The 18514-nt window shown below is 51.0% G+C and overlaps 1 protein-coding gene across 1 annotated transcript in view; it reads left to right on the top strand.

Annotated features, from left to right (window-relative positions):
- Kiaa0930 (KIAA0930 ortholog) overlaps positions 1–18514 on the top strand; it is a 41858-nt gene that overhangs the window by 13719 nt on the left and 9625 nt on the right. The window contains exons 2-6 of the mRNA XM_021183788.2: positions 11676–11827; positions 16148–16270; positions 16353–16430; positions 16593–16694; positions 18018–18158. Coding sequence (XP_021039447.1) covers positions 11676–11827; positions 16148–16270; positions 16353–16430; positions 16593–16694; positions 18018–18158 — 596 coding nt within the window. The remainder of the gene's footprint in view (positions 1–11675; positions 11828–16147; positions 16271–16352; positions 16431–16592; positions 16695–18017; positions 18159–18514) is intronic.

The following is an 18514-nucleotide window of genomic DNA, read 5'->3' as shown; positions in this document are numbered from 1 at the left end:
CACTCTCTGGAGGACCTTGTCCTTGCAGCCCACAGTTGGGTCCAGGCCAGGTGCTAGCATGCACGTGCCACAGCAGAGAGTGCCCCCACCCTTCACCAGACTGTTTAGAGGTTTATCCTTGGAGGGTAAACACCAACCAGCAGCCATAGTGCCCGTGAGGTCTGCCCCTCGTGTTCTGGTTCCTCACTTCTCTGGCTTCCCCTGCCCTCCCTTGGTCCAGGCTTCTCTGCAGTGGTCTTGAGTGCAGCTCCAATCACTTCTGCTTACTCTTTGCCTACCTAGCTTATAGTTCAGCCCTGAGCTGAACTCTCCTCACTGTATAGCTGCTGGCAGCTAGACCAGGGTGGGCTGCCTATCCAGCCCTTGTCCCCTGCCTGGCTACGAGCGCCACCTGCCAGCAGCCTGTATAGCAGGCACTTGGGATGCTCCACACCATGCAGGGGTGGGTGCTGGGTGGATGCTGGGTCCACAGTCCTGCAGGGGTCAACTGTGTTCCTGGGCACCCTCTCCCCGATGCAGCATCCTTGCCTGTACGGACAACAAACTTGTGGGCGGAATGCTCCAGAGCCACTGTGGACATTTGGATTTTTTTCTCCAGTCTTCCTATGCATTACAAACAAACCCAAAATGCCAGGTTCTGATAATTATATATATATATATATATATATATATATATATATATATATATATATATGTTCAGTTTCTGTGTTCTGGCTCTCCTGATGTAAGCAATTTTCTAGTAATTATGTAGCACTAAATTCTGGCATTTGCTAGCTGTAGTTGCTAGAACTGTCTCAGTCCCTTGTTAATTTGGCTGTGTATGCATGGTGTGTGCAGGTTGATGCTGCATGTCTTTAGTTTTTGAGACAGGGTCCCCTCACTGAATCCCAGGCTTGCTGATCTAGCCAGACAGGCCAGCAAGCCCCAGGGACTAGCTTGTCTCACCTCCCAGTGCTGGGACCAGATGCCCACACTGTCACATCTGGCTTTTGATGTAAGTTCTGAGGGAGTTCTCCTGCTTTGTGGCACGCACTTCCATCTCCAGAATCCCTGTCTTGGTTCCTTCTGTTTGATTTTTAAGTTAGGGGTCTTACCTTGTAATCAAGGCTGACTTCTAATTCTCAATCCCCCTGCCTCAGTCTCCTGAGTGGTGGGATCATATATAGACAACATGTCCAGCTATTTTTGCTTATTTTTTTTAGATCAACTTAAGATATAAAATTTAAAATATATAAGATAATTTAAAAAAAAGATGTACTTATTTTTATTTTAATGTGGGCTAGTCTTTTGACTGCTTGTATGTCTGTGTGCATGTCTCAGATCCTCTGGAACTGGAGTTACAGGCAGTTGTGAGATGCCATGTGGGTGCTGGGTAGTGAATCCAGGTCCTCTGGAAGAGCAGCCTGTGCTCTTAACCTCTCCAGTCCCTGTAAGACGATTCTTAATGACAACCCTAGCTTGGGACATAGCTTAGTGGTATAGTGCATGTTAGGTCAGCACTCATAAGGCCCTGGGTTCGATCTCCAATACCATCCTCTGCCAAAACCCAGTCTTTAAGGACCATCGAGATCATCGGCTCAGTATGTAAAAGTGTTTGCTACCAAACCTGACAACCTGAGTTCAGTCCCCAGAACCCACATCACAGAAGAGAAGTGGCTCTCACACGCTGCCCTCTGATCCTCACACGTGGGGTATTTTACTTGGATGAGTCTGGGTCTTCATTATCAGTATAGTAGCTCTTTACCTACCAAGCCACACACCCCCAGCCCCCGTGGAGTGTCTGCCAGTACCACCCTGCTTTCATTAATCACCTTATTCACTTCCTTCGCCCATTGACTTTATAAGTACTCATTGTTCCTGTGTACCACACTATTGTAAGAATTGACTGTATAGCAATAAACACATGGCCAAAGACAGGCAAGACTGGGCGCTTCGGGGAACCAAAGTTCTGGTAGTTTGATTTGGTTAAAGCGTGTCTCAGCCTCAGAATAAATGACCTCTTTTTGATAATTTTGTGTTTTGAGGCAAAAAGCCATGTTTTGTAAATAAGTAAATAAAAAGGTAAAATAATCCATTCTGTTTTTTTTTTTTAAGATTTATTTATTTATTATATGTAAGTACACTGTAGCTGTCTTCAGACACTCCAGAAGAGGGCATCAGATTTCATTACGGATGGTTGTGAGCCACCATGTGGTTGCTGGGATTTGAACTCCGGACCTTCAGAAGAGCAGTCGGGTGCTCTTACCCACTGAGACATCTCACCAGCCCCCCATTCTATTTGATAGTGGTAGTGCGTAGGGTAGAGAATGCTGGCAGGGTGGGCGTGTGTAGGGTGTGTGTGTGTGTGTGTCTGCACACATGCACAGTTATGTGTGAGGGTGTGCATGTGTGTGCATGTGTGAATGCGTGGGTGTGTACATGGTCCTGTGGCTGTGTGCATAGGTGTGTACATGGCTGTATATGCTCGTGGGGGACCAAAGATTGATATTAAGTATCTTCTGCAATTGTTCTCAGTTTAAAGGATTTATTTTTACTATTTTGAATTATGTGTATGTTTGTGTCTTGTGTAGGCATGTGCATGTGAGTGCAGATGCTGGTGGTAGCTAGAAGAGGGCACTGGATCTCCTGTGCCAACAGGAGTTGTAAGCTGTCACATGGGTGCTGGGAACTGAACCTCCAAGAGCAGCAAGTGCTGGTAATTGCTGAGCCATCTTTCCAGTCACAAGGACACTACTTCTTAAAATCAGCAATGGAAATTGAATGTGATTGGTCTCCCAGCATCTATGATCAAGTCTTAGTTTTCCCTTGAACTATAAATAGATGTGAACACACCAATAGACCTAGTATCAGATTATTATTGCACTGCTAATTAAATCCTGCTTAGCTATTAACATGTTCTTAGTGATAAATTTGTTATTATTTTGAGTCAGGGTTTTATGTAGTGTCAGCTGGTCCTGAGTTTATCATATAGCCTCGGATGACCTTGAACTTCTGGTCCTCCTGCCCCTATGCTGGGATTGTGGCTACTAGCCACTACACCTGCTCTGCATGTAAGATTTTCATGTTGATCCCCGTGACTGTGGTTGACTGGTGGTTTTACTGAGTGTGTGTGCCAGGTGTGCTGCCTTGGGCAGTGGTCCTCATACAAAGCATGTGCAAGTTTCGTGGGCTCTAGTCACAGGCGAGAAGCTGGAGTTACTTGTGAGCTGATAGAATTGCCGAGTCGGTAGCTAATACAGCAACAGAGTGGTCCCTGACCTAGACGGTCTCCTGGATGCCTGCTCAGTACCTTGAGCATCTTATGCAGTCTTCTCCATGGCCACTTCGGGAGTAGACATCCTTCTCTTAATCTTGCTAATGGGGAAGCTGAGAGGTTGAGTCACTTACCCAAACAGGCAGCAGGTATCATGGACCAAGTCTATTTTAACTTGTTCCACAGAGGCTGCCTCAGCTCTGAACTGAGATGGGCAGCACATGAGAAGACTCAGAAGGTAGCCTGTTCCCTTCCTTCTTAGTAAGTGCTTGAGGGGTCATCTCTGTGGAAAACAGTTGGCGCCTGTAGAATTGGCCTCTTTGGGGAAGTGGACCCTGGCACAGGAAGCATGCCGCCCCCACGAGTGTGAGCGCTTTGTGGCTCAGTGCTTGCTGTGGTCACCCACACAGTAGCAGGGAGGGTAGAGGTGTTCTTGAGGGCTCAGAGGGCAGGGAGAGTCAGCTGCCCTCAGGTGACCTCAGGGACTCATGATTTAGCATGATTAGGTTCATGATTTAGCAGCTAGAAGGGTGGTTCTCAACCTCCAAGGAGGCCACCTAAGACCATCAGAAAACAGATATTTACATTATGGTTCATAACAATAGCAAAATTGCAGTTACAAAGTAGCAACACAAATAATTTTATGGTTGGGGGGAGGGACATCACCACAACATGAGGTGTATTAAAAGGTCACAGCGTTAGGAAGGTTGAAAACCACACTAGAAGAATCTGGCTCTGTGCATGTCTCTTTGTGGGATATTGGAAAAAGGAAGTTCTGTTTTGAGGGGCTGGGTGTGAGTTTCAGCTCTTCAGTTTACCATCAAACCACCAATTTCTAAGGCCTTATGATTGTTTTTATTTTTATTTTTAAAAAGGCAGGTTTAGGGCCGGGAGTGTGGCTCATTTGCTAGTGTTTATGTAGTGTGCATGAAGCCCTAAGTTTGCTCCTCAGCACTGCATAAACCTGCTGTGGCGCCGTACGCTTATCATGCCCACACTTGTCAGGGAGAGGGGGTTCCAGGTCATTTCCGTTCCCGTGTCATAGCAATGTGAAGGCCAGCCTGGCCCATATAAGACGATGTCTCAGTAAAAAGAAAAGAGCTGGGCGAGTGGCACATGCCTTTAATCCTATCACTCAGGATGGGGAGGAAGGTTGATCTCTGTGAGTTCAAGGCCAGCCTGGTCTACATAGCAAATTCCAGGACAGCCAGGGCTCAGTAGAGAGACTCGGCTTCACCCCACCCCACCCCTGTGTGTGTGTGTGTGTGTGTGTGTGTGTGTGTGTAGCCCTAAATTTGATCTCTCTCTCTCTCTCTCTCTCTCTCTCTCTCTCTCTCTCTCTCTCTCACACACACACACACACACACACACTGTGTTCACACTATGCTGAGGTTTACCTCCTCAGGTTGACAGGGGCTTCTGAAGCGGTAATCGGTGACAGTGGTCTATGAACTGTGTGTGTGTGTGTGTGGGACACACCCTGTCATCATTACCCTTCTCAGCCTCATACTGTGGAGCTGCTGCTTCTGTTGGTCACCTCACCACTGTGATGTTGTGCCCATTCAGGAAGCAGTCACAAACCCCAAAAGACCACCAAGGACCAAGGATCTGATTACAGTGCAGTCGCTGTGGTCTTTATTCAGGCTTGGACTCACCGCTGTCGCTGATGTAGAATGGGGCAGGGAGGTGAAGCCTGAACCCAGTTTCACGCAAGCAAGCAAGGGGGTTTCTAGCCTGACACACATCCAATTGGGGGGCTATTATGGAATTTGTTACCGGGTGGTGGTGGCGCACGCCTTTAATCCCAGCACTTGGGAGGCAGAGGCAGGCGGATTTCTGAGTTCGAGACCAGCCTGGTCTACAGAGTGAGTTCCAGGACAGCCAGGGATATACGGAAAAACCCTTTCTCGAAAAACAAACAAACAAACAAACAAACAAACAAAACAAGAAAGAAAATGATTGACTGGTGCTGGGAGCCAAACCATAAACTTTACAGCTGTGACTTCTGCTTTCCTCCTGACTGGCGTTTGTCAGGGAGTGACCTGGAAACTGGTACAGGCTTGTTGGTTAACTGGAGTTCTAAGATGAAGCCTGAACCCAAGATGGAGTTGGCAGACCATCTCTCAGATGCACAGTGAAGCAGAGAACCTGCTGCTATAGAGGCAGAGAGAGAATGTGTGCTCTCTCCCCGCCTGTAGAGGACCCATCAGTTCAGGAGAATCAGAAGTCGCTGGGCAGGAAGAACAACTGGTCTGCAGCCCTATCTGGAGCCGACTAGTGTGTTATAATATTTTTATGCCTTCCCAGTGAGAAATCAAGCACACTGAGGTTGATAAAGCAAGAACTCTGTAATAACAGCAAACAACCTGTTCTGGCTAATGCACAGAAGGGAACCAGTTCTGAGTGGAAATCTTCGCTTATACAGGTGCATGGCCCCAAGTTACACTCTGAGGAGTTACCCATGCTCCTCAGAGGCAGGAGCTCCAGGTCTGGTTCTCTGGGCAAGTGGGGGAGATGTGCATTGTAGAAATACTGACATAGTCAGTCCAGGTCAGACCAGGACTACTTTTCCTGGGCGGTTTCCAGGGTTGTCCTGCCTGCCTGGCAGAGTTTGTACTCTTCCAGATAAGAGACCCAGGGCTTCATTAGCATTATCAGCCAGCGTCTTCTCTAGACTGCCTGGCAGATGCTCGGGCTATTTTGCTAATAAAAGTAACCTAATAATTTCTAAGCAAGTTTCCGGCCTCCATTTCCTCCTTCAGCTCTAGTCAGTTCTTCCCTAGCTATTCATGGGTTCTATTCAGTGAGTCTGTTGCTTGCAGCCCCACATCAATGCCTTCCTGGATGGCAGACATTGCAAAGTGGTGAAAACTGTCACCTGACAGATTTCCAGCTGGGAGTGAACAGGGTAGCAGACGCTTGGCTTCTGTGTCCTCAGATGGTAAACAACAGATCTGTCTGAGGGAATCCTGGTCTCCACAGCATCACAGACAGATCTCAGAATTCTCTCGCAGGTCAGAGAAGTCAGGTTCTCAGGGCTGTGTTCTGTGTTTGGAAATGAATGCATCTGATATTAGCAAGCCACTCATTATTAAATCGAACGCCTTAGACAGAACTCATCATAAAACAGGTTGTGAATCGATTGCTTGGTGACAGTGTGGCCAGAGTCACTCTTGCTCCTAGTCTGCCCCTGTAGGTCCCAGGAGCAAGGAAAACTAACTCCTTGCTGCCCCCCAGGACCCCAGCATGGAAGAAGGAAGGAGCCTGGCAAGTGGGAGCTGTCCGTGGTGCTGCCCAAGAGCGTGGCTCAGCTTCAGGCTGTGTCTGCCAGCCTGAGGTTTGGGCTCACTGGACTCACTGAAACCTGCACCTGTGGCTGCAGCCCAGAAACAGACAAGGTTCTGGGGATTAGAAAGGTCTATGCTAGACTGACAGCTCCCAGGCTTCGACTTGGGAACTCTTGCTGGGGAAAGAAAGGGAGAAGGGCTTACCTAGGGGAGAAAGAAACAGCAGGCTAAAAAGATTCAGTTGCCTCCTGGGTTCACTCAGTTGCCATACCACAGCACCAAAGGATTCTGGGAGGCTGTGACCCAGGGACTTTATTCAGGCTGTCCAGAGAGGTACGCAAAACAGCTGCATCCAGTTTCTTCACTTGCCCCATGTAGAGGGAGTATCAGCCCAGTAAGGAATTTTACCCCAGATCTCACCATGATTCTGGGAATGTGGGAGGTGCAGGAGCAGTCTGTGTGTGGAACAGCTGGGACAAGGATCCATGCTGTAGAATTTCAATGCCTGCATTGCTCAGTGTCCCCAGGAGTCAGAAATTCTATGGTAGATCTGTCATGCCCAGCTGTGGGCATGGAAAACATCTGTGTCCGTCTTCCCTTCCCTGTGAAGAGGCCTTTCTCCCTCTCCCTTCATGCTTACTGGCTGGTGACACCAAGCCATAGATTTATGGCAAAAGGTAGTTTATGGAGAAGGAAGTCAGGCCGAGAGGGTGGCCAGCGCTGGCCAGGGGTGACCAACCTGTGAAAGTCAGCTGCCCAACCGTTCTGTCTCTGCCTCTCCTGTTTCCTGTGGTTTGTGGTTCAGTCGGCATGACTACAACAGAGTAGAGTTTGGTATTTTTGCCCAGGACTGCATGGCCCACATTCCTGTGTCTGTGTGTAGCCTTCACAGCCTTTACAAGGTGGTGTGACTGTGGATGTGGTTTAGGAATAGAATGCTTGTTTAGCACAAATGAGGCCCCTGGGTTTGGTTCCTAGACCTTTGAGTAAACTAATGATCAACAGACATTTGGTGTAGTAGATATACCGTAATTCACCTAATTCTCGGCAAGTGCCAATAGTTACAGAATCCTCCCCTACCTCCTGAAAGTTGTTCCATTATTCGTTTTTATTAGCAGCACAGAGCGTAATCTATTTTTGTTACTCTTTTTGTTTTGCTTTGTTATTTTTAGGTTTGCTCATTTTTTTTTCCTGTATGAGTATTCAGCCTACATGTATATAAGTGTACCATATTGTGCAGTGCCCAAAGAGGCTGGTTCCCCACGGTGGGCACTGGATCCCTTGGAATGGAGTTGCAGATGGTTATGAGCTGCTAGGTGGCCACTGGAAACCGAATCCAGGTCCTCTGCAAGAGCAGCCAGTGCACTAACTGCTGAGCCGTGTGTCCAGCCCCAGTGCTTTTAGCTGCTGAGCCGTATGTCCAGCCCCAGTACTTTATTTTTTAAGACAAACACCTCTGCTTTTTTTTCTCTTATAAGCCAGATGGCCTTAAACTCTGGAGTTCTTGGGTCACAAGTGTCACAGTCACACCCATGTCACCACCATCACCTGCTTTTCTTCACTTTTTTTTTTCTTTTTCTGAAATGCCATGAGAATTTAATCACACAGAAGTTAGTCTTATGAGCCAGACTTGTGTACATGGTAATTCTGATTCCTTCGGATCCCTCTGTGGTGCTATGGGAGTTGTAAGACATTGGCCGGCTTGGCCGTGTGGTGTCTACTTTCTGGCTTCCACTTTGGGGCTCTTAGGAAAACTCCTGTGAACATGTGTGTACTAGCCTCTCTGTGGACAATCACCTTATTTTCTAGTTGAACATAGGCAGACAGGACTGAGTCAAGATAGCTTTATACGCATCTGACATTTTTAAGAAGGCAAATTTGTTCCTTTAAAAATACCATTCAGGTACCCAAGAGCTGAAGGGGCCTGCAACCCTATAGGTGAAACAACAATATGAACTAATCAGTACCCCCAGAGCTCGTGTCTCTAGCTGCAGAAGATGTAGCAGATGGCCTAGTCGGCCATCATTGGGAAAAGAGGCCCCTTGATCTAGCAAACTTTATATGTTCCAGTACAGGGGAACACCAGGGCCAAGAAGTGGGAGTGAGTGGGTAGGGGAGCAGGGCAGGGGGAGGGTATAGGGGACTTTTGGGATAGCATTTGAAATGTAAATGAAGAAAATATCTAATAAAAAAAATACCATTCAGAAGACTGGAGAGATGGTTCAACCAGTAAGAACACAAGTAGCGCTTATAGAGGACCTGGGTTCAATTCCCAGAACCCATGTGGTAGCTCAAAGATGGCTATAACTTTAGTCCAAGGGATCTGACATCCTCTTTGGCTTCTCTGGGCACCACGCACACATGTGGTATCCAGGCATACATGCAGGTGAAACATTTAAACACATGGAATAAAATAAAAATACCATTTAGGCCAGGCATGCTGGCTCACATTTCTAATCCCCAGCATTTGAGAGGTGAGATAGGAAGATTCCCGATGAAAGAGACAAGGAGGGCAGGGAGATGGCTTAGTGGCTCAGGACACTTGCTGCTGAAACCAGATGGCCTGAGTACCCCCCACCCCCATTCCCAGAGCCCACATGGTGAAAGAACAGAGCAGACTTCCACACGTGCACCACAGCCTGATATACACATCTCATATACATGCACACAAATAAATAAATGTTAAAAAAAAAAAAAGAGTGATACAGAAGGGTAGAGAAAGGCACCCACATCATAAATAAGGCTTAGGTTTAAAGATTTGTTTCATGATTTTCAACTGTGTGTGCGTTTATGTGTGTGTTTGTACATGGGAATGAAGGTGCCCACAGAGGCCAGAAGAGGTCGCTGGGTCCCCTGGAGCTAGAGTTATAGGTGATGGCTAGCTGATTTATGTGGGTCTACGAATCAAACCCCAGTCCTCTGAAAGAGCCATCGCTCCAGCTCCACTGCTGGAGTTTGTGGAATAGGGATGGGACCTGCCTGGCCCTGCCTGGCCCCCGCCAGCCCCTGCCCTAAATAAGGACCTTCCCAGCTTCTGCTCCTGGTGCCCTGGACCTGCCAGCAGCCTGCCCACTCGGCATCTGTGGCTGATTCCTTTTCAACAAGTTGTTGAGCACAGATTTTCCAAGGCCTGAGTATGGCCATCTGGCAGATGAGTCTCCAGCTCTGGGACCCAGGGCACATCCTTGAGCCTATTCTGTGAAATGAGGTGGGGGCATTTGAGTGACAGGATTTACAGTAACAGTCCACATGGTTCTTTGCCTAACTGGTTTGTGGTTAAGGTCATTGCTAGTGTTTTGTTGATGGTTTGGATTGCCTGGATGCCCTAGAAGCCACTGCCAGGTGGCCCTTTGTGGTCCGGGGGATGGAGCCCCTGACCTTGCCCATGCTCAGCAAGTACCTAGCCTTAAGTCTCAGCACTCAAGTCCCACAGTCGTATGTATTCAAGAGAAAGGGCAATGCTTTCCTCTGTGACTGCTACTTGTGAACTGCATGGCTGTGACATATCCAGGACGAAAGTCACAGGCCCCTGCTTTGTCAGGCCAGAGAAGTTTTTGCTTCATCTCACCGTGTGCGCATGGCTGGACATTGCGGGATGCAAAAAGGAGGCAGGAATTTCCAGTGCCAGTGGATGTGACTGCTCTGTGCCGTGAGCCTGCCCCCACCTTCACTGGAGGCTGGCAAGGTGTGCTGACCCCGACCCTGACCCCTCCCACCGCTCATGTGTCCCGCCAGGCAGGAATGGGTGGACCACACACTGCTGTCAGAGGGCAGGGGCTCTGTGGTGTGGCTGGCGCCTTCTGCTTGCCATCAGCCCCTGGTCTGGCCACTGACTACCTCTGATGACAGTGGAGGGTGTCATACATGGTAGACCTTCCCTTCAGAAGCAAGGCACTAGGACCAGTTCTCTATGGTTCCTGGGAAATAGGGAAAGAAAGAAACTCAGGAGTTTAAGGAGTTGAGCAGCATAGGATGATGACCCATCTAGGGCAGGGTTTTCAGCCTTCCTAATGCTCTGACCCTTTAATACGGTTCCTCATGCTGTGGTGACGCCCAGCCATAACATTATTCTTCTTGCTGGGCGGTGGTGGCGCACGCCTTTAATCCCAGCACTTGGGAGGCAGAGGAAGGCGGATTTCTGAGTTCGAGGCCAGCCTGGTCTACAAAGTGAGTTCCAGGACAGCCAGGGCAATACAGAGAAACCCTGTCTTGAAAAAACAAAAACAAAAACAAAAACCACCCGGCATTATTCTTGTTGCTATTTCACAACTGTAATTTGCTACTGTTATAAATATAATATGAATATCTGTTTTCCAATGGTCTTAGGAGACCCCTGGGGAAGGGTTGTTCGGCCCCAAATGGGTTGTGACCCACCGATTAAGGACCACTGATCTAGACAGGTGGGAGGGGTGGAAAGGTGACCTACTCTGTGCCAGGCTCTGGCCATTTCAGCTGGGAGCCATTCGTCTTCCTGTAGCTGAAAGGAGCCTGTGGTTCAGCTTAGCCACATGGCCTCTGAAGAGGAAACCCAGATTTTGCTAACCAAAACTAGTGGGTTTTTTTCTCCTTTCTTTCTGGTTAAAAAAAAAATCATATTTCATTTATCACGCAGAAATAGCATTTTAAATAAAAAGTCTGGAGTAATCAAGTGGGGATCAACCTGGCATCCTCTCAGGGCCTTCCTGCCTGCAGCTCAGATGCGTCTGCTGGCCCTTTAAGTCGGGTTCTCCTTGGGATTGCCGCAGCCTGAGGGGGAGGGCTAGGGATGTCTGCAGTGAAGATTTCCCCAGCAAAGCCTTTCTCCTTGCAGCCTGGCCAGCCAGCCAGTGACGTCCTTACAGCTCCTACATTTTCCTTTTCCCCAGGAGCCACTGATTCATCCGGAGGCTGAAGTCTGCTCGGCAGTGGGGGCCTGGCTCTTAGGCTGCCACTGGGTGGAGTCCTACTCCGGGGAGGCATCCCTGGCCTCCGTGATGCCCGTGGGTGGGGGCGGGAGGCACCAAGGGAGAAGGAGCAGCACATCCCAGCCTTGTCAGATCTCTGACCAGAAATGCAGGTGGGGAGGACCAGGCTTGGCCCAGGTCAGAGCCAGGGCCAACAGGGCCCCTTCTCACTTCTCTGGCCCCTTCCTGTAGGTTGCTTCAAGGATGACCGCATCGTCTTCTGGACGTGGATGTTCTCTACCTACTTCATGGAGAAACTGGCTCCCCGACAGGATGACATGCTCTTCTACGTGCGCAGGAAGCGAGCCTACCCAGGCAACGAGGGCACCATCGATGGGAGGAAGGTGGGCAACCCCTCCCCCTCCCCTCCCCTCCTCTCCCCTCCCCCACAATCCCGAACCACACACCTGTGCTATGAACCTTCTGCAGCATTCAGGCTGAGCAGCCAGCACGTTTTATTTTTGCCATGATCCCAAAAGGCAGTGATTGTAGCTTTGAGGAATCTGAGGCCAGCCTCTTACAGTGAGTGAGTGAAGGGAGGGTCAGGGCTTTGAGCCCCAAGTCCAGGGCTACTCCCCAGAGTAGGCAGGGCAGTGGCAGGATGCTGGGGATGATGCTGCCCTTCTCCGGCTCTTACTATAAACTAGGGGAATCACTCAGGGCTCTGCTTGATCTCCTAAACTTCCACCAACTGGGCAGCAAGACAGATGAGGAAACAGGGCTGAGGGGAAGCGAGTCACCAGGGCGCTTCACGTGGTCGTGTGTGGAGCTCTTGAGACAGATTTTTTGCATGTGTTCTTCTCTTTACAGAATTTTGAGTGGCTTATAGAATGTTTAAGTGGCCCCCATATTAAACATGGGGATACTTTGTTTGCCTTCAAGGCCCAAGAGTGGTCAGCTGTGAGACCTGTGTAGGACTTAGAGCCTTTCTGTTTCTGTGTTCCCCCGAGAGCCTTGAGACTCAGGCTCCAAGGCTTCTTAGTTATGGTTCACACACGTGAGTGCTGGGAGCCCTTTCCTGCCATACGGCTGCACATCCACAGAATACATTGGTTGTGAGTGGACACACCTGGGTGCTTGCTGCAAAGGAGGCCTTTGGTGCTTCCCTTGCCAGCAAGAGCCCATGGACCACTGGCCAGAGAGAAGAGCCAGAGGAGCGTAGGACCTGGAGAAGTGGGTGATGCTGTACTAGGGCCCAGGAGTGACAGACAGGTGGGTAGAGCAGGAGATGCTCTGTGGAAGAGCAAAAGCTGAGACCTGATTGGTAGGTTCATCTTGCAACCCTTGCTAGTGGCACCAATGAGAGGCAGGAACCTTCTCAAGAGGAAAGCTAGCTCTGGGCTCCTCCTGCCCCTTACACCCCTCTTGTTTGATATGCAGTTCCAGCCCAGCTTCTCTCCTTGATCAGTATTATGGCTGTGGTCCAGACCCACACACTTCTGGGACTTGGAATAGATGGTCTGTAGGGGCTGAGCCCCTGTTAGATAGGTGGAGGCTGGGATGTTTGGGGTTGATGCAAGCAGAGGTGCTGTTGGCAGGAAGGGATAGGTGCTAGGGAGCCTCTGCGTGCTGTTGGAGCTGCACCAATACACCCTGGGCGTGGGCACTACATTCACCCGACGTTTACCTCGGGGTGCAGGCCCTGGAGCAGCAAGACTATGGACCTCATCTCTGGCTCCAGAGGCTCCTTCCTGTGGGTCTCAGGACAGGCACACGCAAGGCACTGTCTTTAGGGGGGATCCTGCGTGGCAGATCTGGGAGAGACCAGGATGTGGGGGATAGGCCTATGTGTACCGTGTGGCTGGCTGGAGAGGAAAGTGAGACACGTAGAGAATAGTGTTTGGGTGGAAGAGAAGTGCAGCAGTTGCACTCTTTGTGGGGTGCAGCCCTGGGCCCTAGATGAAGGAGCACAGTGAGTGGACCCTGGGGCTGCATTGAGGCACTCATGAACATTTACTGGGTGTTGAGGTCAGCGGAGCCAGCCTGAACGGAGCATTGAGTAAGAGCCACATGGAAATGGCTCTTTCCTCAGCACCGATACAGAAATGACTCAGGCTGGCCACTGTCTTTGGGAAACCCTCACGGGGCAGACAGACAGCAGCATATAGTGGGGACCACAAAAGAGGTGGCATCTGTGTACAGGGTTGTAGGACAGCTGCGCTGAAGACATACCCTGGAGCAGGTATAGGACTTTCATGGTGGGGGAGGGAAGCCTGGCTCATTTGACCCAGGATGTGTTTATACCCCGAGTGAGCGATAGTTTGTGACAGTGCCAGCAGGGCACCGTGACCTCGGAGTGATAGGTGCAGGGAGAAAGAAAAGTCACTGAGCGCCAATGGAGTGAGACCAAGAGTAACCAGTCTTCCTGCTCAGATGGCTTTGCACAGGCATTGGGAAATGCCTTCCTCTCCCCATCCCCATACATCCTACTTATGCTTGGTTGGCCTCCTGCAATTCTGAATGGAATCCAGGGGGGACTGGATGATGTCTGGTACAGGGCTTGGAGGGCCAGGCCTAGGATCAGGCAAAGCTCAAACCTACCCATACTGGACATACTTTCCAGCCCGGCAGTCTGTAGTGTGGCCTGAATGGAGGTACAGCCAAGAACCCCAACCCACCAAGGATCCCAGGGCTGCTGAGATGTGGACTCTAGCGTCTGCGCACTAGGAGTGTTCTGCAGCACTGACCAGCTGCCTCCTACCCTTTCCCATCCTGCTAGTGCTGGTTGTCATGGCAACCAACCAGGCTCCCTGCCTAGCAGAGGAGGGTGGGTGGGCAGAGCCATAACTGCAGTGTGGGTGAGCACGGAGTGCTGGAATTCCCACGCCCTGCTCCAGGATCACCTTGGGGATCCAGACCTGGTTTCACCAGTGTGCCCTGGATTCTCTGCCCCATCTCCTCATGCCACCCCTGGACAAAAACACTCCCTGTTCTCAGCAACCCATTTTGGTTTTGGTGGTGTGGGCACTGGCATCTGTTTGTGCCCTCGTCTATGCTGGTGGCCTCCTATTGACACCCTCAGCAGTCCTAGGGTACAGATTGCACTAAACCCACTTGGTAAGCCAAAGCTCAGAAGCTGTGAGGGTTCTGTGGTCTCACACCGTCTAGTCTCGGGTTTTCTCCTTTGGTAGCTTTCTTTTGTGTATGAGTCAGAATCTCACTACACAGCCCTGGCTGTCCTAGAACTCCAAGTAGTCCAGGCTGGTCTGAAACTCAGAGATCTGCCTGCCTCTGTCTCCTGAGTCCTAGGCTTAAGGGTGTGGGCCAGCACACTCAGCTGATAGCTTTTCTTGATTGTGATGTACATGCCAAGGTGCTCAGGTTGATGTGACTCCTGCCACACAGGTGGATCATTCCTGTCTGAGCCAACATGCAGAGCTGCAGTGTATCTTCTGACTGCTTCTCAGTCATTTATTTGGGACAGTGTGTGTTGACATAGGCGGCTGTGTGAGTCTGGTTACTGTGTGCTGTTTCTTGAGTGTACACGCCACCCACCTGCAGGCCTGTGTGTGGGTGTCTGAGCCGTTCCCTGCGTATTCTGGTGACACTATGCCACTACCCCACTGACCCACCTACCACAGGAGTGCAGTTATGCCACAGGTATTCCCCACCCTGCACTGAGCCAGGGACAGATGCACACCTGCCTGTGTGGGTTCTCCTGCGGGAGTAAACAAGATGAGTGGTTTTTTTTTTTTTTTTTTTTTTTTTTTTTTCTCGCTTTTTTTTTGAGTGTCTGTGTGTGGGGGGGGGGGGGGGGGTGTGTCTGGCTGTCTTGGAACTCACTCTGTAGACCAGGCTGGCCTCGAACTCAGAAATCCGCCTGCCTCTGCCTCCCAAGTGCTGGGATTAAAGGTGTGCGCCATCACGCCCCGCTACAAGATGAGTGTTAAAGCACAGAGCAACCAATCAGAGAGGTGGAGTGCAGCCAAGCAGGCAGAGTGGTGGCTCCCACCTGAGTTTGGGCGTTTCCCACAGAAACGCAGACAGTGGAGGACAGGAGTCCCACCCCTGTGGTGTGCCCTACTGTACAGAGGCACCTACCTCTGTGTGGATCTCAGGTGCACAGACAGACAGACAGACAGACAGACAGACACACACACACACACGCACACGCACACGCACACGCACACGCACACGCACAGATCCGTGCCCCTGCAGAAGGTGACTGTTGCCTCTTGGAGTTGAACCTGCTGGGCTTGGTTAGGACCCTGGGCTTAGGACCCCTACAGGACGGGCTGCTTCTGACTCCTTAATGCCTCTCCGGCCTGGTGTAAGGGTAGATGGGCTCTGGTCTCTCTCTGATGAGTGTGTGGTATGTGGTTTGTAGCTTGTTTGATCCTCATCAGTTATAGAGGCATTAGTGGTATCTTCCTTGCAGATAAAAGGTTAATCATTAGTACAACATGTAGACTAGCCTCTGCTGCCCACTGTGAGCCCAGTAGACGTTACTGTCATGGGGAACTTGGGAAATATGGTCTTAATTATCACAATGTTGAGAGGAAAACATGTTTTCTATTGTACAGGTCAGACAACTAGGGTTCCAAGGAGAAGAGAGATGGTACAAGGGCTGGGGAGGGGGAGGGTCTTTGTGTGTTACCGCCAGCCTGGTGCCGTGATTAGGGAGCAGGAGGTCCCTAGAGTCTCACTTGTGTCCTGTGCCACAGGCTGAGGCTGAGCCCGAGGTGGAGGTAGAAGTGTACCGGAGAGACTCTAAGAAGCTTCCGGGCCTGGGAGATCCTGACATCGACTGGGAGGAGAGCGTCTGCCTGAACCTCATCCTGCAGAAGGTATGGGTGGTGATGAGGGATGCTCATGGGACCGGGAGGCAGCAGTCCCCCTCTGCCCCCCACTGACTGCGTCTCCTTCCAGCTGGACTACATGGTGACCTGTGCTGTGTGCACGCGTGCCGACGGGGGTGACATCCACATCCACAGGAAGAAGTCCCAGGTGAGCCCCTCCCTCCTGCCAGCCTCCCGGCTCCTGGAGAGCACGTCCCTGGCTGGGGACCGATTGAGCGATTGAGCATCGAGAGCCCCTGGCCCGTCTCTGTGGTGGCTCTAGGCCTCCATCCAGGCCAGCTTCTCAGCTCTTCCATCTGCTTTCTTTTAGCAAGTGTTTGCCTCCCCCAGCAAACACCCCATGGACAGCAAAGGAGAAGAGTCCAAGATGAGCTACCCCAACATCTTCTTCATGATTGACAGCTTTGAGGAGGTAAGTGCTCACCGCGGGCCACTCTCCCCTTCCTCCCCTCTTGGGGGTGCCAGGCTGAGGGCCTGCAAAGCCTCCTAGGAGACATGGGCAACTGGGAGGAGTGTGTCTGGGTGATAGCCAACGGAGCTCCCCACCGCAGGGGTGTACTTGTTCTAAGCCTAGGTTTGCTTGTCATGACCTCGTGACCTACTTAAGTGTCAGGGTCAATGACCTGAGGACTGATGAGTGGGAGTGTGCTGCCTGACCGGGAGTCATTTGCTGCTCTGAGAATGGTTGCTTCCACCCTGCCGAGGGTGTAAGAGAGGAGGAACTGTCAGCTTTATGGCCAAGTCTTTGTTTCAAGATTGGGAAAATGTGCCCCACATACATTAATTCACGGATGCCCGGAGGGGACGGGGGTGGTGCCATCCTCTTCCCCCTCCTCTTCTCAGCCAAGGCTGGTGTGAGTGTGAGTGTGTGTGTGTGTGTGTGTGTGTGTGTGTGTGCGTGAGTGTGAGTATGTGTGTGTGCGCGCACGCGCACGCATGCATGCATGTTGGGGATCCTAGTGCTTGCCCAGAGACAGCCATGGTTCCTGGAAGTCCCGTGAACGTGGGCATGGTTTTCAGGGCCCCCACAGCTATGGTATCTGAGGCTCAGGAAGTGAGGTAGCCTCCCTGGGCTCACACTGCACATGTGATTGCTCTGAGTCTCTCACCTTGAAGCTCACACCTGGATGTCAGATACAGGAACAGCAGCTCAGAAAGGCGGTAGGATGGGGTGGCACTGCCTCAGTCCAGTTGGTGTTATCCCAGGAAGGCAGTCACATTAGTTTTGGACAGCCAAGCTCACAGCAAGATGGGCTTGACTGGGCTGTGACGAAGGAGATCCCCAAGTGTCTCCATAGTTCTTGTAGCTTGAATGACATCAGGAAGTCAGATGCTGGTCTAGCCAGTGACTCAGTGTGGAGTGGGGTCTCTTCCTCCAGTCCCAACCCCCTGCTACTGCACGCTGCTGCCCCACTGTGAGGCTGTTTCTACTTGGGGCAAGGGTTGAGGTGAGGTGAGGTGGTGAACAGTGGGTGACTGTGGGCCAGTGCCTGGCCTCTCCTCTGTACGTGGAGACCCCTTTGTGCTTTCCCTTGCCTCTGCTCTCGTCTTGAGACCTATCCACCTCAGGCTGACCTCAACTCCTTGATCCTTCTTCCTCGGCCCGTCTAGTACCAGGATGACAGGTGGCCAGACTCTGACTAGCGTCCGCCCCCTCGGCCAGGTCAGGGTGTGGTTTGGGTGGTGGCACTGATGTTTGACTTTGCCATCTCCGTCTCTTTGTCCCCGCCCTCAGGTGTTTAGTGACATGACTGTGGGGGAAGGAGAGATGGTTTGCGTTGAGCTGGTCGCCAGCGACAAAACCAACACGTTCCAGGGTGTCATCTTTCAGGGCTCCATCCGATACGAAGCACTCAAGAAGGTGTACGACAACCGCGTGAGTGCAGGGCAACCGAGGGCTGTGCGTCCTCCCCCAGGGCTACACTGATGAGGGCCACCCCACATCAGGGCACCCACTGCTCCTGCAGCCGCTCCTGGGGGACCACAGTCTCCCTTCCATTCTCAGTCATCCCAGTTCACCTGTGTCCATCTGACGTGCAGGTGGGGTCTCCTCCTTCCTCGTGTCCCTGTGAGGGGCCAGCCAGTGGCACATTGGCTCTTCTTTACCACCTGCCCCTAGCAGTCTGTGGCCTAGTACTGGAGACGCTCCCAAAACTAATCTTCAGTTGATCAGCTGCAGAAGGAGTCTTTTTTTTTTTTTTTTTTTTTTTTTGGTTTTTCGAGACAGGGTTT

This window comes from Mus caroli, chromosome 15, assembly GCF_900094665.2.
Source record: "Mus caroli chromosome 15, CAROLI_EIJ_v1.1, whole genome shotgun sequence".
Lineage (NCBI taxonomy): Eukaryota > Metazoa > Chordata > Mammalia > Rodentia > Muridae > Mus > Mus caroli.
This window is presented reverse-complemented; position numbering and strand designations above follow the sequence as displayed.